Below are 24,748 nucleotides of genomic sequence, written 5' to 3'. Positions count from 1 at the left end.
GCCAACAAAACCCGTTCTCATACACGCAATTCTAACGCAGCCCTCATCCCATTCTGAAAACGTTGCTCCATACAAGAAGAAGGATCGGATTTACAGTACCAACTAGAAAGTCCAGTTAGACCATAAGAGATGTCACAGGATCATGACAAGTAAGTTCACCACTGTAGGTCCATAGTCTACCGAGGGATGATCAACAGAAAAGGATGATTGAAATATCACACACTATTTACTGCTTAATACTGGTTTATTTGCTGGGATAGACAAAGATTAGCTTCTCTACTCTGACTTGTCTCAGTAATTCTGGAAAATATGTGGCTTACCACGAGGAGTCGGTCTGACAGCCGAGAGCCGATTCCGCTACACAGTTGTGCTGTTTGGGCTCTTCAGTTCACCTGTCATGTTCAGACCTGCTCCAGTCACAGGTGTATCTGCACCTGCCGCGGGAGTTACGAGCACAGAACTCCGTTTGTCAGATTTGCGTGTTATTTGATTTTTTTGTGCGTTCATTTGTCTTGTTTGGAGAGAAATGACATTGAGTCTAAATGGGAAACTTGCGAAAGCTTGGCATGTTTGTAAGCATTTATTATGAGGCTGCTAATGTAGATACAGCTGGAAGCAACATCTGTGTTTTTAGAAAAGGTAATAACTGATGACACACATTGGCTAAAATTGTAAGGTTTTTAGATAATTCAACATGTTGTGTTTGCAGTAATTGTATGAATATTTTAACAATAATTTTATGGATTGTATTACTGTATTTTATGATTGATCAGGTTACATTTTTGTCAAATTTCCTTTTGTAATAAGAGTTGATTGAAACTAGGTGTTGGCAATTTCTTCTCAGGAACTGTGTTTAAGCCTGTTGTACATTGTTTAAAGCATGCAAATCGCCTGCAACTTTTTACGAAAAGTTTTTTTTATTTTTTTATTCTTGGAACTGGTTCAACTGTTCTAAAGAGACCAAACAACAAGTATATACCCAAAATATTTGCCCATTGGTGAGCCTGTGCACATGCAAACAGAACTTTGTTGACGACCATCACCATAGTGTAAGAAATGTGAGACCTTGTATCTGTGAATCCTGAAGGTAAAACTCTCCTTAGTTAGTGTTTGGAGTTTGGCGGATGTGCCCACAAACGCATCATTAGTAATTTTGCGCTTGGTCGCCTCTTTTGTTTTAGAAGTGGGATTGCGTGTCCACAAGGTTTTATTGTCCCAGGATAACAGATCTATCGGGTTGCAATGCTAAAATCAAACAAGGAGAAAGAATGGTACAATTAGTTATCAAATTACCCATAATCCGTTTGCTTTAACCGATCTGGATGCAAAGTTTTGTCATAGCAACTCTATAGGCTATGGATTCATTCCATTATTAAAGGGTTAGTTCACCCAAAAATGAAATTTATGTCATTAATGACCTAATGTCGTTCCACACACGTAAGACCTCCGTTCATCTTCGGAAAACAGTTTAAGATGTTCTAAATTTAGTCCGAGAGCGTATGCAAGTGTAATCCGTTTGAATCTTTATTTAAGGTTTGAAAACGAAACAGGAAGAGAAGACAAAGCTGAATAAAGTCGTAGTTTTTGTGATTTTTGGTACAAAATATATTTTTGATGGTTCAAGAGATTCTAATTAACTAACAGATGGACTACATATGGACTACTTTGATGATGTTTTTATTACCTTTCTGGAAATGGACAGTATAGTGTGCATACACTTGCTCACAGACTAAAAATAAAATATCTTAAACTGTGTTCCGAAGATGAACGGAGTTCTTACAGGTGTGTAACAACATTAGGGTGAGTCATTAATGACATAAATTTCATTTTTGGGTGAACTAACCCTTTAAAGGCCCTACTCTAAAACGTTCTAAAATTCAAAAAATGTCTTAGCATCAAAGGAGTTGTATTATAAGAGAGACATCGACTAAGTTTATTACCTCAATCTTATATTCTTCAGGTTAATGTTAATGTCTTTAAAGGCCCTACTAATTCTAAAACTATATTCAATATAAAACTATATTCAAAAACAACAAAACAAGTTTGAATGTCCGCCAATGAAGTCAATGTATTTGTCTCCATTTAACAAGAGATTCCCAGTGACAGCACTTTTATAAGACGTAAAAAAATTATAAATAACGTCCTTGTGTCAGTCCCTTTCAATATAAAAGTCTTTGCTACTGACTCGTAAAGATCTTCTTTAACTGAAGCCGAAATCACAATCACTATTATAGACCCTTAAATATGGCCTATTATTTATATACAATTAAATATTATTTATTGATCTATATTTAAATGAACAATAATAGCCATTATAAAAGTATAAGAAGTTTTATATAAAATAGGAAATAAACACATGCAAACAGTTCAGTCAAAAGTAGGCTACAAAAGCAGTACTCTAGTTAGTACAGGATTTCAGTTAAATAATTTATGAAACTTAACTTTACCCTAAGCCAAATCGATTTCATCTGGAACAAGTAGTCTAACTAGATTAATAAGAGCAAAGATTGCCAGTTTGATGTAGCCTACCCAAAATTAATTACACATAATATTGATACAACAACAGTAGTATTTGTTAAAACATGGTGGGTTTGCTCGTTCGTCATGACACTTTGCATCACCAAATGGTGAAATGGTACCTGTGATGAAACTGGTACAATTTCCCATGGCTGGAAAGACATCTCAGCCAATCAGATTCAAAGACCTGAAATAACCGCTGTATAAACAGTTTTTTAGATTGAATAAATATCCAATCTTTGTAAGCCACCTTTGTCTAGAATAGATAATAGAGGATGGTAGCTACTCATAAGAAAGACATGATGATGACGCAAAAGCGCAGAGGCCCTAACCGGTTTTCTTAATGAACTTTGTCACAGTCAGTGAAAAGTCACCAGATCTCCTTCTGACACTTTACTGGCCGTCTTACTGGAAGAGCCAGTGAAACATGCTGTCAAACGGGAAGCTGCGGTCTGTGCAGAGATTTGTTGTTTGGTCCGGTTTTGTCACAGATCCTGAGATAAAGAAGGCCTTTCACAAGAACCTGCCCTTCTGTCAACGTTGTCACCAGCAATAATGCCAAAACATCTTCAGATTGTTTAAGCTCAACATCCATCTTTTTGTTCCCTTTGACTGTTTCGATTGTTCCTCTGCCTGAAGATTAATTTAGCTGTTAGTCTAGTAATGATGGCTCTTTCTGAACTGTTCCTCACAGTAAGCGGCCGGTGCTCGTGCTACCAAATGATCCGGCTTACAACCAGCGCCGGCCTTTCACAAGCGAGGATGAGGCCTGGAAGTCATTCCTGGAGAATCCTCTCACTGCCGCCACCAAGGCCATGATGAGCATCAATGGAGATGAGGACAGCGCCGCAGCTCTGGGTTTGCTATATGACTACTACAAGGTAAGAAGAAGAAAATATTAACACCAGTAATAGTAATAATAATACAATTCATTGGTTCTTTTCTAAAAACCCAAAGTACCAGTAGGAAAATAAGCATTAAATATTAACTAAATCAAATTCAGTCTTATACTGAACATAATATCAGGTTAAATAAACAGACAGAATCATTATATATTCCATTAATTTTAATTAATAAATGATTATTGGTAACACTTTATTTGGTTACACTTTTTAGGTGTCATTGTAACATCATAATTATATATTTAAGTACTGAGTAATATTAATTAACTAAATGTACTTACTAAAGGGTAGGATTAGTATTTGTTTGAGGGTTAGTAAATGCATAATTAGGAAGTACATAACGTGTAACAAGGACACTGTTAAAATGAAGTGTTACATTTTAAGTTCCACTTGTTCATTTAATTTTAAGGTGTCCCTGTTACACATCTTGCATGTACTTATCATTGTAATAACAGTAAATGATGTATGATTACAAGCAACTTACAGTAAATAAACAAGCCCCAACCCCAATTTGTAAGCACATGCTAAAATATATTTTATAAGTATTTATAATTACACTGTAACAAGTAACTGTAACCTTATTAATTATTTAAAAACTTGTTTTTAGTCATATCTTAAAACAGACAAAATGAAACATCATAGAATGATTCTTTTACAGATGGAAGGATGGAGAAACTTCAGACAACAACATAAAACTAACCTTATTTAATGCATATATGAGTATAATTATTTGAGTTCTACATAACTAAAAAAGAATTGAATAATATCTGACATCCTTCTACTTCACAAAATTCCACCTAGTCTGTTAAATATGTTCACTGGCAGATATAATGGGTAAAGCTGATGCTATTGAATGTGGTCAGACTTACACAGAGTGTGTTTACTTTCCCCAGGTGCCACGGGAAAAGAGAACAATATCCCAGCCAAAGACTGACGTCCTCGGCTCTGATGTGGATCCCAACAAAAGGTGAAGCGCTCATCAAAGATGCAATAATGAATGCCGTTTTCCCATACTGAGAAGATAAGACTGTTCTTTTTATTATTCTCTATTAGGAATGCAATTACAGTCAATAATAATCGATTAAGAAAATAATCGACAACCATTTACATGATTGATTTGTCTGGTCTGGGTCAGTGACATTAAAGTAGCAGAAATGTGCATAAACTAAACTGTTCCAAGCTCTTATATTAAATGCTTCAAATATCATGCGCATAGCGTTTAATGTTGCTGCACTGTCTTGACAGCATGCATTTCTTCCCTGTTAGCTGGCTGTGGTATGGTTAGATATAGCTGTGATATGACAGGTTGTCTCTCGCGCCAGTAAACGTCATCAGAGAAGAGAAGAGATGTTGCTGCGCGAGGGAGGGGACATAAAAAATGATGTCCAAAGATAAATCCTTTATAATAATAATAATAATAATAATATAATTACTGCAACATTCTAAAAAAAAGTAGATCAATCTGTGTTGATTTGATAGTGACGCTTGCCTAATGTGCTTGCCTTGCACAGAAATATTATTATCTATGTTCTGTATTTTAATCTTGTTTAAAGCCAAGCAAATATTCACATTTCTTCAACAACAACAAAAAAGCCAAGCAAATATTCACATTACATTTCTTAAAATAACAAAACAAGCGAGAGTCATTGTTAAACTTTATACTTAAGCATGTAGACGCGCATGTGTTTATCAAGCTTTTTTTTCTTCTTTCAAACATTTATATTGTACATTTTGTTAAGTACATTTACATTTTAACAGGAACATGCTGACCCCTCTCCAAGAGATGTCAATGCCTTCGGAGAACAGAATCCAGGTTCTAAAAGGAGTACCCCTAAATATCGTCCTTCCAGGGAACCAGCTCACCCAGGACAAGAGAGGCCTTTTCTCCACACCTGATACTACGGTGACGGTGTCCATTGCGGCTGTGCCGAACTATTCAGTGAAGACCGAAGGTTCATCACACGGTTTCTCAGTCACAGTCCCCAACCCCCACTGCTCAGAATCAGACAGTCACACAGTGGTATTTGACCGTCAGCCCCCCCACAACCAGTTTAGCCCGAACACGCAACCACGCACCCCAGACTCAACCTTCCCAGAGACCTCAGATGTGAGCTCACACACACTCACACACATCTCCTGTCTCCCACCCTCAAACAATACTTCATTTACCTGGCGACTCTAAAGACATTGTATTGAGCCCCCTCCCTATTTTTATTTGAACATGCCAAAATAGCAGCTAGCATGTCATTATGCCATTGTCTCTCTTACACAATAAAGTGCTGTATTTTCCTCTAACATAATAGCCAGGGCCTATTCTCTCTCTCTCACTCTCTTGCCTGCTCTCATTCCCGCTCCCGCTCCCTCTCTCTACTTTCTCTTTTTTTAAACCTGGAGGGAGGATTTCCTTAGAAATGATAGTTCCACAAAAACCTTGCACACACAGGGAACTGGGAGAGCTGTTTGTTTTATCTTTGGTTTAGCTATTAGCTTTCTCTCACTGACTGAATGCGTGGCAGTGTGGTGGTTGTTTGCGCTAATGCCAGGCCCTCTCGCCCCTCTTTTGTGCGCTACAGGTGTTCTCATTCCCAGGGGATCTCCCGTTACGCATGAGTTCCATCACGCAAGAGGACTACGGCACTTTTGACACAGTGTCAAGGTAAGCGGACGCTTGCTGCCAAAGCCAGAACCCCAGAGAAAAACCTCATTCACTTTAAAGGGATACTCCACCGCTTTTTCATATGTTATTCCCTTAACTAAAACGAGTTGATACATCCCTCTCTCGTCTCAGTGCGTACACTTAATCTCTCTGACGTGCGGAGACGATCTGATAGCATTTAGCTTAGCCCACTAAGCCCAGTTCATTCACTATGGTACCAAACAGAGATCAAGTTAGAAGCGACCCAACACCTCCACGTTTTCTCTATTTAAATACAGTTACACGAATAGTTGAACGATCAAGTATAGTGGCACAAAATAAAATGTGCCGCTTTTCTAAGCGGATTAAAAAGAAGAACTATAATGTATGGCGTAATAGCACTTCTAAGAGTACTTCGACTCGGCGCAGTAAAAAGTACCGGCTGAAACATCCTCCCTCACATCTCCCCCTCCCCCCTATTGACAGAACTCATTTCTGTCAGAGTGAGGTGGAGATGTGAGGGAGGATTTTTCAGTACAACTCAAATACTCTCATTAAGTGCATGCACTGAGACGAGAGAGGTATGTATCAACTCGTTTTAGTTAAGGGAATAACATAGTTTAATAAGAAAAAGCGGTGAAGTATCCCTTTAAGAGTCTCCCGGGAGTTAGCAGATTCTGAGTGTGTGCAAACAGAATAGGGTCCTGGCAGGTGCACATTGCCCATGGGTAAATGAATGTCAGCCTATAAACAGCCTTCAGCAAACAGGGAAATTGTCATGGGTGTATTTGGTCTGATGGTGCAAATATGTATTATGTGATGACCCCTTTTTGTGTTTTGTCAACAGTAATAATTTTGAATACACATTAGAAGCCTCCAAGTCTCTCAGACAGAAGTCTGGTGATGGCACAATGACGTACCTCAACAAGGGCCAGTTCTATCCCATCACCCTCAGGGAAACTGACAATGGCAAAATGATGCACGGCCCCATCTGTAAAGTCAGGGTAAGATGAGTATGAGTTTTTTATATTATATTTTATCTTTTTTTTTTTTATATATAGTTGCCCCCCCCCCACACACACACACACAAATGTCCAAAACAGACATAATGATTTTGATACTGTACAAACTGTATCCCATAACCCTAAACACTACCCTCATAGAGAACCTTCTACATTTATACAGTTTAAAAAAAAAATGTGTATGATTAATAAGTTTTTTTAATGAGAAAATGTTGTTAAAAGGTGTATTTGGACACATTCTCTAGTTTATTTATTTTTTATTAATTAAAAAAAAATGCTCTTTTCTACAAACTCTAGTATCATTTGTTTGCAGATGCCACTTGATATTTCCTAGTCTAGTGACATTCATAAATTATTGTGCGTAGATTATTGTGTGTCCAGTTACTTTTCAGTGAAGCTAGTAGTGTGATTTAAGTGTGTAAATACTTTTTGGACCACTGAATGAGCAAAGCAATAACACCACGTTGTTTTTCAGAGTGTTGTGATGGTAGTGTTTGGAGAGGAGAAAACCAGAGATGACCAGCTCAAGCACTGGAAATACTGGCACTCAAGACAGCACACGGCCAAACAGAGATGCATTGATATTGGTGAGGAGTCTTTGTGATGGGATATCAGTACACCTCTGATCTCACGGATCTTTGTCCCACTTTCAGTTCTCTTTGCTTTGGGTTCAGTGTAGTTCAGGGTGGAATAACGAGTACAGATAGCAAACACACATACAGACACACTGGACACAGGGAAGGGGGGCTGCAGGTGGGGACAAGACAATAGGTCAAGGGGAGAGCCATCAATGACACAACAAATGAAAGATGAGCATTGTAAAGCTTGAAAGGGTACACAGCATTATCATGCTTTCAATGAAAGTCGACTTCTAAGGGAGAAATACCTCCTGATATATAAATACCAAATTTGTTTTACAAAAGTCTTTCCAGCATATGTTGAATTCATTATCTTTAACTGTCATAAACATAAATTCAGTCTACTATAATCAGTTTGACCTGATTCTGCAGTCTGAGATATAAAAATATGATACAACCAAAATATGTTTTCCCCCATTTACCACCTTCATTTACAAAATGTGAATCCATTAATGTAAATATTCATTAATCAACCCTCTTTTGTCTCTCAAAGCGGACTACAAAGAAAGTTTCAACACCATCAGTAATATTGAGGAGATTTCATATAACGCCATTTCATTTACATGGGACATCAGCGAGGAAGCAAAGGTAAAGACATTTTTGTTTCATTTTCTTTTTTTTAATCCATAAACAACATTATTGTTCTTTTTATTTGATTCGCCTCTTGTTATAAATTAATATGAGATTAGTGAAAAACGGCTATCTGTTGAAAAAGGCTTTAGATTTATTAAAAGGTTGAATAATAGCAACGTTTCCTTCTGTTAGAATTCTTGGTATATATTTTGGTATAAAGAATCTTAAAATAGACATGATCTTTTAGGGAAAATATGACTGACATGGAGATTTACACTCAACAGACATGATGCTCACAACAAAAGGTTTATTCAGGAAACACACACACAAAGTGTGCTTTGACCCTAGAAATATAAGGTGTCATTCAGAAAAATCCCAGGAAAGTGTGAAGAAGGTTATTTTTGTCAAGCTTGGTTACTTGAGCTGGTTGTTGGTGTTTTCCAACATTGACCAATGCTGTTAGATCAGTTGTCTTCAGATGTAGATGCTGGACTGATGAAGCTATTTGTTGTTCACTAAAACTAGCAATCTGACTTTGCGAATGCTGAAAGTTTTAGTGTAGGATTTGTTATCAGATCATTAGGCCTGACTGCCCTAATTTGTTCTAAAGTGGCGTGTTAATGAGGGCACGCCCAACAATGGCGTTAAGAATGAGGAAACGGTAATGGGGGTGCAGTGTGAATTGTGACAGGTATGGAATCCTGTTCGACGAGTGTGTCGAGACTGTTCGGGTTAAACCCGTCAGCAAATGACGAACAGATTTTGGTTCAAATCTTCTACCTCTGTCTGATTAGTTTTGATTTTTCTGTTGTGTTCTAAGTTGAAGGATCCAAGCAGGCTGTTAAAGGAATAGTCACGTACATTTGTGTATCGATGTAATTATAATTGTCATTTGAATCCCATTCAAGTAAACAATTCATAGTTTAAAGAATGAAATTGAGTATTTTCCTGTGAGCAGTGTTGTCCTAAAACCAGGATGCAGATCATAAGATAGGCCTGCGCTGTAGGATACTCATCCGTGTGCACAGTCTACAGTGTGCCGAATGTTGGCAGTGTAGTATGTGGGTGTGGTTTTGATTCTGTGAGCCTGGGTGAAAAACAGAATGTGAAGAGAGAGAACAGGGCAAACCCCTTATAGGTTTGAAAAAGGATGGCTGGAATGGTCTTGTGGCGGGCCCTAGCGGATTTTTTGAGAAATTACACCCATTGAGGGAACGCTTGTGCAAATATTTGATGATTAGTTGAATGTCTATTTGTTTGTAACTCTAAATCTCATTTTGTCTCAGGCCTTTTGTTTATAATCCATTATTACGTAAAGTGGTGTATTGTTGTCTGAGAAAGTTAAGTATATTTTGTTTCGCTGATACAGTGGTAGTGAGAATAAACAGATGACGATCTGATCAAGAGTTATACATATACTCAAAAGTTCAAAAGTTTGGGGGTCAGTATTTTGTATAATTTTTTAAAGACATGAATACTTTTTTCAGCAAAGATGCATTAAGTTGATCAAACTTACACTAAATATGTTTAGCCTATATTGTTTACATTTCAAGTAAATGCTGTTCCTTGGAACTTTCCATTCATCAAAGAATCCCAGAGAGAAAAATGTGTCACCGTTTCCAACAAAAAATACTTAATAGCACAACTGTTTTCAACTCTGATAATAATAATAAGAAATGTTTCTTGAGCAGCAAACCTAGAGTAGGCTACTACTAAAGTAATGGCTTCAGAAATATTAGCTTCACCTCCACAGGAATAAACTACTTCTTTTTTTTAAAGCAATTTACATTATTAATATATTACATTGTAATAATATTTCACAATATTGTTGTTTTTACTGTATTCTAGATTCTAAACTGTGAGGTTGTGCATCATTCCGATTTGATATAAGAATTAATTTTTAAATTCCAGTTTTGTGTCTGATTTTGAATTAACAAGCAGGATGCTATATAGATGATGAAACATTAATAATTGATGTTTGAAATGCCATAGTTGTTGTATTAAACGTATATTTATTTAATCATATATAAACTAATATGTCTTTCAATAGACAGACACATCGAGGAGCACTTCCAGAATCCTCGAATTTAACCCAGTCTTAAAAAACTTTGTGCTGTGATTCTATTTTGTTACCAAAAGAGGGCGACATATAATACACATAATGGAATGACAGTCTGGAGCCCCGGGCTCGTTCTTCGTACGTCGCTTACTCAGTTAGCTGGATTTTACTCTTCACGGTTTGGCTTGATCTCGGATTGTTTGGTTCTTCGAAGCCCATCCTGGCCTTGCTGTCATAGCAACAAGTCCATAAGCTTAAACCTGCTCGGGAGCAGCTTATTTCATGTAAACAGGATTAGATTGCATCTTGCGCTGAAACTTAAAATTTGTCCCAGCCACTGCTACTTTATTACAAGACTTCATTGAAAATAATATTTTAATGTTGTGTAAAAAATTGTGTATAATATAGACACAGTCACTTGATTGAGAGAAATAAGCTGCTCCCGAGCAAGTTTAACCTTATGGACCAGGATGAGCTTCAAAGAACCAAACAATCCGAGATCAAGCCAAATCACCAACAGTCAAATATGTGTCATATTTATGCAACATTGTGTTATGTTTGCGTAGTTTGTAATGGATTTTCTAATATATTTTTAAATATTCGTTGCATATGAGTATAAGGTTGTTGGTACGTAGGGCTCAAAGGTAAAATATGATGAACAAGTCTAAGAATGTACCATCATTGGGCTAGACTAAAGAGATAATATTCTGACAGATGACGTTATAAAAGAGGAAGAATGCCCTCACTTCACTGTTCCACTCTGTCGGGACTCTCTGTATGACTGCTGACCATTTCTTGCAAGAAAATCTAAATATATTTAAAGGCAATTGGAAATGTAGGCATCTTATTCGGTGATATCATTTTATTGGCCACAACAATTTTTAACAAATGATGTAAGAAACATCGTAACATGAATTGTTCCCTCTCTTCCCTCTTTAGATCTTCATCTCAGTGAATTGTCTGAGCACAGACTTTTCCTCACAGAAGGGAGTGAAGGGCCTACCGCTCAACCTGCAGATCGACACCTACAGCTACAACAACCGCAGTAATAAGCCCATCCACCGCGCATACTGCCAGATTAAGGTCTTCTGCGACAAGGGTGCAGAACGCAAGATCCGTGATGAGGAGAGGAAACAGTCCCGTAGGAAGGTCAAGTGCCCTGACGTCAACCCTCCTTTGGGAAACTGTAAGCACAGCTTCAGGTTTTTACTTAGATGCATAGATTCTAACTGACCTGATATAGTTGAAACTAGAGCTCCGGAGAGACCTGTTTTTTTCTAAAAAATCTATCTATCCTTGCCCCATTTTTCTCAGTTGGACCAGATGTCAAGGTGCCCCTCATGCACAAGCGCAGCGACATCACTGTCTTCAAGGCAATGTCAGAGTTCGAGACGCAGCCTGTTCTTTTTATCCCTGACATCCACTTCGCCACCTTCCAGCGCCATGTGAGTACAGATCTTGAACATTGTTTGCAAAACTTTTTCATGTTTCACGTTTAGACATATCAGATAAGTTCCAGTTTGAGATGGCCTCTTTGGGGGTCAATATGTGCATATCAGGTTTTATAGACTCAAAAAAGGGGCAAGATTATGATATATATTCGCAGCTTTTCAACATTTAGGCGTACATCATTGTCAGACTTATGAAACTCAAATGCACTGTGCTCTACAGGTGACATGCAGATTATGCAGTGTGTGTGTGTGTGTGTGTTATGACACTGGAGATAAGATTCAAAGATAGGAGAATGTACGATCATGTACATTTTTGCAGCATGTGAGCAGCACAGTCATATAGTTTATAATGATTTTGACCTCATTAACTCTGCAATTAGCGACCCCTGAATCGTATCTGTTAGGCTTACCCACGGTGGTCCATTCAGGGGAAAAATGAATGACACCAGAATGCGGGTGCGAGAACGGGCTGATTGGCAAAAATCCACAGAGCAAATTGGCTTTTGTTTAAACAGTTTATGAAATTTTCCAAAAAGAAGTACTCTGCTTTAGGTGTTTACAACTTTAATATGGTTATTAAACAATGTAAAAATCCAGCATCAGTTCTGTCTGATCACGTCTACCTATAGGAATATGACATCTGTCACAGCATACATATATATAGCTCCTCAGTACTATCAGTAGCTATCACGTTTTTCCCGAGCTTATCAACCCTCCTCCATTCTCAACTCCTCCTCTTGTCAGTCAGGATTTGGTATTCTAATTCCCCTTGAATCAGACTAAATTCCTGAATTATTTTGTACATTTAATATCAACATTAATGATATCTGCAATACATTATGTTGGTTCTGTTCTGTTTACCTTAAGGGGGATTATTGCTGCTCTCCCTGCTCTTATCCATGCTGCATGGATAGACAGGGAGTTCTTGCCAATAATAGAACCATACCGGCAATCTAAACTATGCTAATAGTCAATCAATCATCTTTGACGATTGTGGTCCTGACAGAAATGTATGAAAATGCACTCAGTGTATTAGAACAAAAGATTGTTGAGAGATCAGTCAATCTATTAATAATTAAAAGATGTATTTAAAGGGGTTAGTTCATCCAAAAATGACATTTCTGTAATTAATGAATCACCATCAGGTCGTTCCAAACTCGTAAGACCTTGGTTCATCTTTGGAACACAAATTCATATATTTTTGATGAATACTATCTGCTTTTGATGAGGGTGAGTAAATTCATTTTCATTTTTGGGTAAACTAACCCTTTAAAGAATGGCATTTTGCAGGTGCTAAGCCATCACCGTGATTTTCGAACATGCTGACATGTTCCTGGTCAACATATTTTGCTGATCCTGGAACAACATTCCTGTCCGAAAATTTGTGCTAACCCTCATAACGTTTCCTTAAAATCAGACAGAAATTATACTGTGAATAACACTGACGTAGAAGCACCAAACCCTGGTTGTAAGCCTAAACTTGACATAAACTGTAAACTTGTCCCTCACATCTGATTGGTTGATTGAAATGTTATTCCAGGATCAACAAAGATGTTAATCCAGGAACATGTTGTACTTGGTGAAATCAGGTTCACCGACTCCACTCCACCCCCACCCCCCTCTCCCCCATTGAACCAGTTCCACCATGTACAAAATAAGCATTATAAATATATTATATAATTACAATTTACAAAATGACAATGTAATTATGAATAAGTATTTTTTTAGTAATTACATTTTTCTCATCAATAATGTTTTTATCTGACCTAGTGAAACCTTCTATCTACCTTATGATTTTAAATTTTAGTTCCAATATGTGGTTTCTTGGCGAAAAGATTAATGATCTATATGTCAGTAATACCCTAACAGAATAATTTCAGTTCCCCTTTATCATCCACATATATGGCTTTGAGTAAAAGCATATTGATATAATTTCAGTGCTCTTTATTGCATGTGTGAGAGCAGACTAATATTTCACAGAAAAGGCAGATTGCTGTTGGGTCACGGTGACCGGAATGATGCAGTCAGCTGGAAGGAATATAGTCGTTTCTCATGGTTATGAAATCTGGAATTTATGGCATGGGTTTGGCTGTTATCAGAGGGTTCTTGGCAAGGAATCACATCTTAAGCCCACACAGGCTTTCTTAACGCATCAAAACATGCCTAATTTGTCCTGCCAGCTTTGTTCAGAGCACCATTTGGGTTACCAATATAGGCTACCATATACATCAATAGTAGGGTACAAACAAACAGAAACTAAATTATTTACAAATGTAAAGATTCTGAATGCATTCAATGAGATCCCATAATAGCTTTTATATGATATTTTATTATATGATATTAATATCATGTTTTTAAATATGATGATTTCATTATAAATATGTTGATTATCGCTAAGGTGGACACCCAACATACTATATAATATTTACCATCTGAATTCCAACCATATCATGTCAACAATTGTTAAAGTCAGCCGGCTGTTTATTATCATGTTCATTGTTGGGCCGAAAGGCAGGTGCACCTTTTACACCAAATAACATTCTCTAACATTCTTCAGTAATTGAAAATGTGTTGCTTTAATTTTTTAACATTGTGTTAACAAAAAACATGAGTATTAGATCAAATTAGCACCAAATCAACTTTGCATTGCTGTACGTGATCATGTTTAGGATCAGCCAAATTTCCACATGCATCATCAAAAGCGGTTTTTAAGAAAAGTGCTGAGCAGAATTTTGAACCATGTAGTGGTTTAAAAGAAAATGGAGTCAAATGTGGATTTAGCCCCATCACTGACTCACATGTCTTTAAACATAAAGTTCTTAGACCTGGAGGTTATTTTTAAATCAGTTTCTTAGTAGAACCTTTCCTTTAACTTCACCTTCGACTCAGAAACCTGTTCACCGATACGGCTAAAAAACATGAATCCTCATTTTGTAGGAAAGCAAATGTTAGACACTGTCCTTAAACATGACCTTTGATCATCAGTAGCTGTGTGACATTGATGAGTGTATCTAGAGCCAAAAATAAACCTTCTGGCTAGTTACTCTTCACTAAAATCACACACACAAAACTGGAAAAGAAATGTGAACTTTGCCATACTTTTTTAGTGTCGCACAAACGAAGCAAGTGTAGAGCCATGGAAGGATGCTAATGTGCTTTTATGTTCTTATGCACTGCACCTGTGTTGATTCAAGTGTTCTGAATGGTCTGCTTTATGGGGGTCTAACAGCTTTTGTATTGAGTTTACAATTGCAGTATGCAGGACCTGAAGTAAAACAAATAAATAAAAAAGGTTGATGGTTAAATGTATTAGCATGTGTTAATGGTCTAATCCAGTGATCTTCAGCGGTGGTCGCGCAGGGGGTTATTGTTTCATCTCAAACAGATTGTTGTGATGAATTAAACAAAGAAGTTTAAAAACTAAAGTTCTGCTGAATGTTTAATTTTCCACATTAAAATGTATTAAGTAAAATTCAAATGCAACATTTTAAAGACATTCCAATGTGAGCTTCGTGTAAATAAACACAGTAGAAAAAAATAAACTTTTATTGTTTAAAAGTTTGGGGTCCGTAAGTGTATGCTTTTTATTTTTAAAGAGTCTCTAATGCTCATCAAGGCTGCATTTATTTAATTAAATATACAGTAATATATCATCAACATTTTTATGTATTCCTTTGATGCAAAACTGCATTTTCAGAATCATTACTCAGTCCTCAGTGTCACATGATCTTTCAGAAATCATTATAATATTTTGATTTGATGCTTAAATATATTTCTTATTATTATCAATGTTGAAAACAGTTGTGCTGCTTAATATTTTTGTGGAAAAGGATTCTTTGGTAAATTTATTGGAAATTTGTAGCAATGTAACAGTATTTTCTGCCACTTTTGGTAAATTTAATGTCCTTTTTAAAAAAAAAATAGAACAATAATCTTACTGACCTTGAACTTTTGAATGTTGAGTGTGTATATATATTCTGTTATTATTCCAATATTATTATCTGTCTCTTTATGCCACGGAACACAACTCTACAATACCTCCTTATTCTAAAATAATAAAGGTATTTGTTAAAAAATGTTAAATTACCTGTTTAAAATATTGTTTGATAATGCTGTATTGTCTTTTCTCATTAAAGCCTTTCTCACCGGAGGACTCAGAGGAAGGGTAAGTTTCTCTTAGTGCTCATTTAGCAATGCTTGTTCAAGACAGAGGGGGGATTCAAAATGTGCATTATAGCAAACAGCCTTTAGCTTTGCCCCGGATAGCTTTTCCAGGAAATGAGCAGGTGCTGTTTGTGCCATTGATGTACTCGTTAGCACCTCCTTTTTTTCTATTGGGATAGTGGTTTTCTCAGAATACACTCATCTGCTGCATCTCCTTCCTCGTCTCCTCACTCTTCCTCTTTCCATCATGTTCTTCAGTTCAGCTATGAAGAGATTACCTTATTCCGAGGAGGAGTTTGGATCACCTCCCAATAAGCTGGCAAGGATGGATGAGCCCAAAAAAGGTGTGTTTTAACTGGAACTGGGTTGTGTGTCATTTGTTTTGTCCCTGCTGTGGATAAGGCATATTTTTTGGGTATTTCTGTGTTTATTTCAGAATCGCTGGTGTTATAGTATCAGTTATGGTGCAATGCCATTTGGTTGCTGGCGAGTAACCGCACACAAAAACACCCTAATTCAAAACACATTTGCTCTGTTTCAAAACCTAGTGGGCTTCCTATGGTGGATACCTCATAAGATGCCATGTTTTAGACCAATTCAAAGCAGCATCACATGTATCATTAAAGGAGAAGGCAATCCCACAATGCACTTTTACAAACTCAGTAAAAAAAAAAAAAAAAGATTGCGGACAGTTGAATTTAAAGGGTTATTCACCTTATATATATAATTATGTCCTTAATTAAAATATCTTAATTTGTGTTGTGAAGGTATAAAGGTTTTTTGAATGACATGAGGTGGAGTAATTAATGACAGAATTTTAAATTATTGGTAAAACTAACCCTTTAAGTATACTTTGTTCAGAACTGAAAAGTATCCATAAAATAGTATGTAACATTTATTAATATTCAATTCAATAATGAATTATAGGGATAGTTCCCCCCAAAATTTAAATTCTGTCATAATTTACTCACCCTCATGTTGTTCCAAACCCTGTATGAGTTTCTTTTTTCTGCTGAGCACAAAAGAAGATATTTTGAAGAATGTTTGTAACCAAGCAGAAAGAGCAACCATTGACTACCATAGTAGGGAAAAATACTGTGGTCTGCTGGTAAAACTATACTAGCTGTGTCTCATTTCAGAAGGCTGCATCCTCCGGAGGTCGCATTTGAAGGCTGCATGCGTCTCATTAAAAAAAAAAATTCCCCAAATGCGACCTTCGAATGCATCCTTCTTTCACAGGAATTCGGAGTGTGCATGAGGTGTATCCTTCACAGCTGGAGATAACCCACAATTCTTTGCGTCGCCGTTAACAAATGTCCATTTTTTTTATATTATATGAAAAAATGGCACCACCGCCAGAAATACATCCAAGCGTAGGTGTGGTGTTTAAGTAGTCTAAGCTTGTTTTTTTTAAAGCTCTTTTACCTCCAAAAGATAGTTGTGGTTAACAGGATTACAACTGTTTAGTGCTTTTTTAAATGTTTAGAATTGTACATTGCTGTCAAGACAAGAAACATTTCATAGTAATTTTCAAGTTATAAATACTTTTCATTCATATAACTGGCGTGAGAGCGCAACGAGGTTGAACGTGTTGGCATAGCAACGTGATACTTCCTGCCTGTGTGTCCTACGAAGGACGTCTCGTTTAATTCTGATTGAGGACACTCCATATACTGCATCCTACAAAGGATCTGTCCTCCGGAGGACGCAGCCTTCAAAATTTAACAGAATGAGACACAGCTACTATCTGCTTTGTTACAAACATTCTTTGGAATATCTTATTTTGTGTTCAGCAGAAAAAAGAAACTCATAGGTTTGGAACAACAACACATTCACTCTACCAAGCGTTCCAGATGAACACTTTTGAGGTTCCAGGATTGCCTATGTAGGTGGTAGAAGTGAGGCAGCTGACTATAGGTTTTGGAGCATAAATATTGTTTGTTCCCTGATAGGTCCTAATTATAGAGCAGTGTGTCTCAGCATTTCAGAGGCAATCATTGCTGCTTAGATCACTTCAACAGGATGTAGAGACAAACATCTGTGGGATTCTGTAAAAAAAAAAGAATGGAAAGTTGCAGGTCACTGGAGGCTGCTAAACCTCCCGACACAATGCCTTGTTGTCTCTCTCTGGCCAACCTCTGCTTGTTTGCCTGTTGAATAGCAGTCATGGCCAGCCATGTGTGGGTTTGTGTGGGTGTGTGTGTGTTTGTATCTATAAAAAAAAATACATTGGCTTTGGAATAGGATGTAATATTTGTAATCTGTGTACTCTGGACTGTCCACATTACTCCCTTGCTGTAAGCATAGTGTTCCCAGTAATGGCTGGCTTGGGATGCAGCCCAGTCCTTTGGGGGTTTTTAGGTGAAAGGGAAGGGGGGAGAGAGAGATCACAAGTTAGTGTTTATAGATTTGATCAGCAACTCAGGGAACAGCATGTGAGATACAAAGTCATTAAAAGCATGCATCTGCCACATGGAAGACTTTACTTTCTGGTTCATTTTGGTTTGCAAATCTGACCTCACTTTCAAGAACGCTGGGCTTGCAGTTTGTGCATGAGTGACCATATAGCTGACCACATTTCTCTGCTTTTGCAGTTTTGCTGTATGTGCGCAAGGAGACAGAGGAAGTGTTTGACGCTCTCATGCTGAAAACTCCTACAGTAAAAGGTCTAGTGGAAGCGGTGAGTTCACTTCTCTTTCCCCGAATGTCCACATTCAACATTATTAGTGCAGTCTGCTAAGACAAGCATCACTATCACTTTGCTCATATGGGTAAAGGAGTCTAAAAAATAAATCCAGAATAGAGGATGTTGAAAACTATCCAAATATCATAACAATAAAAATAAGTTACATTTAAATAGTGCTTTTCTGGGTACTCAAAAGGCTTTACATGTAGAAGGGGGGAATCTCCTCAACCACCACCAATGATGCGACGGCAGCCATATTGTGCCAATATGCCCAACACACACCAGCTGATGGTGGAGATGAGACCAAGTGAAGAAGCCAATCAGTATATGGGGATGATTAGGATTCCATGACAGAAAGAGGCACAATGGGCAAATTTGGCAAGGATGCCGGGGTTCCACCCCTACTCTTTAAAGATTTTAATGACCACAGCGAGTCAGGACCTCAGCTTAATGTCTCATCCAAAAGAAGGACTATACACAGGTCAACTATTTTGAGGATGCCTACTCTGTTGAAATCAATTGCTGGTCAAGGCAAATCATGAGTCTTGATAGAAGACGTGCTGTCACATTTTGAAACAATTAGTCTTAGAATTTTCCCCTGAATGATGATGCAAACAAGTGAGCTAAAGACACAGCTAAAAGAGTACCTCAGCAAATAACACTACTAATAAAAGCAACTAATACAATTCTAAGATCCCAATTCCTTTAGAGGGGTTTATTAAAGGGCATGGTCACAGAAAGAATTGAGAAAAACATGTTCTAAACATTGTAACAGTATAATTTTGTTTAGTAATGCTTCCTTTAATTGCACCACACAAACAGACAATAACACCAAGAGAGTTCCCACCCAAAAATAACAAATCCCATCCAAACCTACAGCTACGTTTCTAATGCAGCACGACACCTCCCAGAGAAAAGAGAAAAAAAATAAACGAAAAACAGAGCCAGAGAAGTGCAGTAAGAGCATGTGGTCAGTGCAGAAAAGTCCCTGAAATTAGAGCCTGAAGCAGGGTGATTTAATAGGGACATGGAGTTACGTAGCAGGAGATTGACTGTCAACAGGCCATCTGCATTAAAACGTAGCAGGAGGCCATAATGATTCACACTGCCTCAAAAACACAAACAGCTAATAAAGACAAATACTAGCATGGGCTGTACAGGGTCTTCCAACAGGTACAAGAAAGTGTGCGTGTTTTTGTGTGGTGTGCGTAACAGAATGATTTCCAAGCATTGCAACACTTTCAGCCAGCTATGAGAATGAAGAAAGGGAATGTTAGGATAACGTCAGGGGGTGGGGGTTTGGGAAAACATTAAGCTGAACCACTCGTATCCTGAAATAAGAACTTTGATACTAGTTGGCTTGAAATCTTACTTAAAGTGATAGTTTACTTTAAAATGAAAATTCTGTCCTCCTTTACTCACCCTCAAGTTGTTTCAAACCTGTATGAATTTCTTTCTTCAGCTCAATACAAAGGGAAGATATTTTGAAGAATGTCAGTAACCAAACTGTTAACTGGATCCACTGACTTCTATAGTAGGAAAAAAAAATACTATGGAAGTCAATGGCTCCAGTTAACTGTTTGGTCACTGACATTCTTCAAAATATTTTCCCTTGTGTTCAGCTGAAGAAAGAAATTCATACAGGTTTGAAACAACTTGAAGGTGAGTTAAGGATGCTCAATTTAATGAGTGCATAAACGGTTGCATACTACATAAAAGGATAGTTCACCAAAAATGTAAATTCTGTCATCATTTAATCACCTCATATTATTCCAAACCTGGAACACAAAAGAAGATATTTTGATATTTTGTGGAAAATATTTTCCCCCCATTTGCAATGAAAGTAACAGCAATAGTAACCAGAGCTGTTTAATTAATATTCTTCAAAATATCATCTTTTGAAATTGGCCCATGCTTTTCAAGAAAGAGTTCCTGGATGTTTTATTGTGACCTGCTTGTTTTGAGTCTCGGTGATTATTTTGGCCTTTCCAAGTGTCATTACATTGACTAGCAAGTGTACTAGCAAAGAAATACAAAAACACTTCATAATTATTGTGCTGAGTTGCTTAAAATGATCCATTGCTATGTACTCTAATACAATAACTTGTATGTCAGATAGGACGCAGTAATATAAAGTGCTACTTCTTGCACCTGCTAATGGATTTGCTCTCCACCAGATTTCAGAGAAATATGAAGTTCCTCTTGAGAAGATGGGAAAAGTCTTCAAGAAATGCAAGAAAGGGTAAGAGATTTCTTTAAACTAAGGCAGTCAATCGATTACATTGCAGAGAGCATCATTTGCAAAAAAATTCATTTATTACTAATATAATATTTAATATATATTAATATTATATATATATATATATATATATATATATATATATATATATATATATATATATATATATATATATACACACACTGATCAGGCATAACATTATGACCACTGACAGGTATCAAGTCAATAACACTGATATCACTGCACCTGTTAGTGGGTGGGATATTAGGCAGCAAGTGAACATTTTGTCCCCAATGTTAATGTGAGAAGAAAATGGCCAAGCATAAGGATTTGAGTGAGTTTGACAAGGGCCAAATTGTGAGGGCTAGATGACTGGGTCAGAGCATCTCCGAAACTGAAGCTCTTGTGGGGTGTTCCCTGTCTGCAGTGGTCAGTATTAAAATTGCTCCAAGGAATGAACAGTTGTGAACCGAGTAACAGGGTCACGGCGGATAAGGCTCATTAATGCACGTGGGGGCAAAGGCCGGCCCATGTGGTCCAATCAAACAGACAAGCTACTGTAGCTCAAGAAGTTAATGCTGGTTCTAATAGAAAGGTGTCAGAATACACAGGGCATCCAACAGTGGGCATGACATGTGAACATCAGAAATGGACCACGGAGCAGTGGAAAAAGGTGGCCTAATCTGATGAATCCCATTTTGATTTACATCACATGGATGGCTTGGTGTGTGTGTGTGTGTCGTTTACCTGGGGAACACATGGCACCAGGATGCACTGTGGGAAGAAGGCAAGCCAGCAGAGGCAGTGTGATGCTTTGTGCAATCACCATGTGGATGTTACTTTGACACGTACCATCCACCTAAGCATTGTTGCAGACCATGTACACCCTTTCTTGGAAACAATATTCCCTAGTGGCTGTGGCCTCTTTCAGCAGGATAATGCGTCCTGACACAAAGCAAAAATGGTCCAGGAATGGTTTGAGGAGCACAATATCGAGTTTGAGGTGTTGACTTGGCCGACAAATTCCCCAGATCTCAATCCAATCGAGCATTGTGGGATGTGCTGAACTATAACTATATATGCTGAACAAATTCTGACTATTAACAAGTTATCAACTACCCTACTAATTATTATAAGCAGTGATTATGAGTATATTGAGGCTATAGTCTTAAGTGTGTCCATACATTAAATCCAAATACATTTTCAATTTAAATTTCCTTTTATTAGTCACTGAAACTACAGTCAGTCAGAGGTAAATCCATCATCGTCTCTACTTTGTTTCAGGATCATGGTAAACATGGATGATAACATCATCAAGCACTACTCCAACGAGGACACCTTCCAGATCCAGATGGAGGAAATGGGAGGAATGATTAAGCTCACACTGACAGAGATTTGAGAGTTATTTTTGAGTCATCCTACAGACTGGTTTACACAAGTCCAAATACCCTTCCTCCTACTCTATAAGGATACAAGAGATCCCTCAGCAACTCGCTGTCATCTTTTAGTATAGTCTAATGAACAGTTTTTGGGTGAAGTATACAAGCCTTAAGTACTTTGTGAATTGAGAGTGAAATAGCCTAATGTAGAGTATCTCTTTCAAGAGTTTCTTCCAACCACCTTAAAGGTTTTGAGCCATATTTTCTAATTTTCTTCAGTATAAGCAAACAGCTGTGGCCTTTTATTATTTTCTCATTTGTTTTGTGATTCTAAAAGAGAACAATAACAATTTACTCTTTGTTCTCTTATTTAAAGTCATAGCACTGGAGACACTAATCTCTAAAATGGACGAATGAACAGGGTGTTACTTCTGTAGTAAAATGGGTTTGGGGAATCCTATTTGCTTTGCTGTATTGATACAAATACCCTGAGCAGTATTTAGTGAGTACAGTATATTATCCCTTGCTCAGCAACTCCATGAGGTGCCACAAGCACTGTTTGTGTGTGTGTGTGTGTGTGTGTGTGCCCTTGTTTATATTACATTATGTGGACCAAATGTCCCCATTAGGATAGTAAAACCTGAGATTACCTACATTGTGGGAACCAGCCAGGGGTCCCCACTTTTCAAAAGGCTTTTAAATCATACAGGATGAGTTTTTTGAGAAAGTAAAAATGCTGAATGTTTCCTGTGATGGGTAGGTTTAGGGGCAGGGGCAGTGTAAGGGGATAGAAAATACAGTTTGTACAGTATAAAAACCATTACGTCTATGGAGAGTCCCTGTAAACCACATAGACCAGCGTGTATGTATGTGTGTGTGTGTGTGTGTGTGTGTACTCGCATTACAATTTATAAATGTAGTGGAATAACAACCTTTTTTTTTTTTTAATCAACAATGGCCATTTCACCATGGTCTCAGACTTTCCCCAAAGCCTGGCATTCATGAACAAATAAGGTCCATACATCAGGCCCTCTGATGAATCCTTCAGGAGGTATTTTCAAAATGTGATCTACAGAAAATCAGTATAATCTTCTTCTTCTTTTTTTTACAATACAGATTTATAAACATTATTCTTTATTGTTGGTGAATTAACTATAATGCTCTACAAACATGCCAAGAAACTCTACACATTTATAGCAGAAATTTGCGATCGGATAAAGTTCCTATATCAGTTTTGCCTCCAAAAAAATAATAGATGTGCATGCGCGCATCAAATAAGTAGTATTGCATTTTGCTTATTAGGTTACCCTGTAACCATTATATGATGCCCCATAAACTGCTGTTACTTTTATTGTATGAGAGGAGCAGATATTCATCCTTTCTGTTTTCGCTGATGAAATGTACAGGTTTTAAATCATTTTGCTTCTAAATGTTTTCTAAATAACTGATACACTCTTTTCTATCATTTATTGTGTATATATTTATTGCTGGGATGGGAGTTTTTTATAACTATAGCAAAAAGTCAGTTTTCTAAAGTATCTTTTTTTATTTTAAAATGAAATCATTCTAAATGATCTATTTATGCAAATGGGAATTTTTTTTAGTTTGTTATTAATGTCTGATTTGGTTTTAATGTGCATTTTTAAGTGTTGAAAAGATATTATTTTCCTTTACTTGTTAACTGTTAGTCAAACATGTTAGTTTCTTTTTGTATCAAATACACATGTTAAGCTCCAATAAAAGCCACTTGGGACTGTGCATTTTATTTGGCTCTGTGAGTGTTCTGTGGTTTTCAGCAAGCTATCCAAAGCAGTTGTCATAGAAACAGGCTGTGCTCCAATAGCCCATCTGTCTGGTGGACAGGAAGTGGCTAGCTAAATAGAGAGTGTCTTGAATCAGAAGTGGCCTCAAATACCCTCTCAGCCTCAGTTTACCTCCTTTAAGTTCGCTCTTGAAGAAAATAATCACTCTTCCTCAGGGAGGAACCAGATGACATGTAATGCACAAATATATATTAATATCACTAACACTATTTTGGAATGATACATGTACAATACTCTGAAACATGAGTGAATATATAATATACAACTTTAACAGTAGAAGTAAACAACATTGATTATATTGTTACAATGGCACCTATCAAGAGGTGGGTTATTGGCCAGCAAGTGAACAGTCGGTTGCTGAATTCGGAGCCGCTTACTAGTATACAGCTCTTACTATTTTCAGCATATCTTTCTATGGCAGAAATAGAAAGAATAGTATGCGGTTCCAAATTCCTGTCATGTCATGAAACAGGACAAATTGGCAAATGAAAAGATCTTACTTTGACATGGGCCAAATAGTGATTGCTTGAAGATTGGGTCAGAGCATCTTGAAAACGGCATGTCTTTTGGGGTGTTCCCACTATGCAGTGGTTAGTGCATAGCAAAATTGGTGCAAGAAAGGACGACAACCAGGGTCATGGGCGCTGAAGGCACATTGAT

The 24,748-nt window shown here is 37.3% G+C and overlaps 1 protein-coding gene across 1 annotated transcript; it reads left to right on the top strand.

Annotated features, from left to right (window-relative positions):
- Positions 1–24,023, top strand: grhl1 (grainyhead-like transcription factor 1). The gene is made up of 15 exons (XM_067455294.1): positions 1–149; positions 3,212–3,398; positions 4,313–4,386; positions 5,178–5,526; positions 5,993–6,075; positions 6,902–7,058; positions 7,552–7,663; positions 8,208–8,302; positions 11,286–11,532; positions 11,661–11,791; positions 15,934–15,962; positions 16,220–16,305; positions 18,556–18,641; positions 20,825–20,889; positions 22,171–24,023. The coding sequence occupies exons 1-15, from the start codon at positions 130–132 to the stop codon at positions 22,283–22,285; spliced, it is 1,836 nt and encodes a 611-aa protein (XP_067311395.1). The 5' UTR covers positions 1–129; the 3' UTR covers positions 22,286–24,023.
- Positions 24,024–24,748: the final 725 nt, after the last annotated feature.

This window comes from Pseudorasbora parva, chromosome 10, assembly GCF_024679245.1.
Source record: "Pseudorasbora parva isolate DD20220531a chromosome 10, ASM2467924v1, whole genome shotgun sequence".
Classification (NCBI taxonomy): Eukaryota; Metazoa; Chordata; class Actinopteri; order Cypriniformes; family Gobionidae; genus Pseudorasbora; species Pseudorasbora parva.
Note: the sequence above shows the minus strand (reverse complement) of the source record. Positions and strands in the feature narration are given on the sequence as shown.

What these genes read in the sequence shown, in the direction of transcription:
- grhl1 (XM_067455294.1), top strand. Translation starts at nt 130, where the DNA reads ATGTCACAGGATCATGACAA. An exon ending in ACAGAGATGCATTGATATTG is followed by an intron (nt 7,664 to 8,207) that starts GTGAGGAGTCTT and finishes TGTCTCTCAAAG; the next exon opens with CGGACTACAAAGAAAGTTTC. An exon ending in CAACCCTCCTTTGGGAAACT is followed by an intron (nt 11,533 to 11,660) that starts GTAAGCACAGCT and finishes CATTTTTCTCAG; the next exon opens with TTGGACCAGATGTCAAGGTG.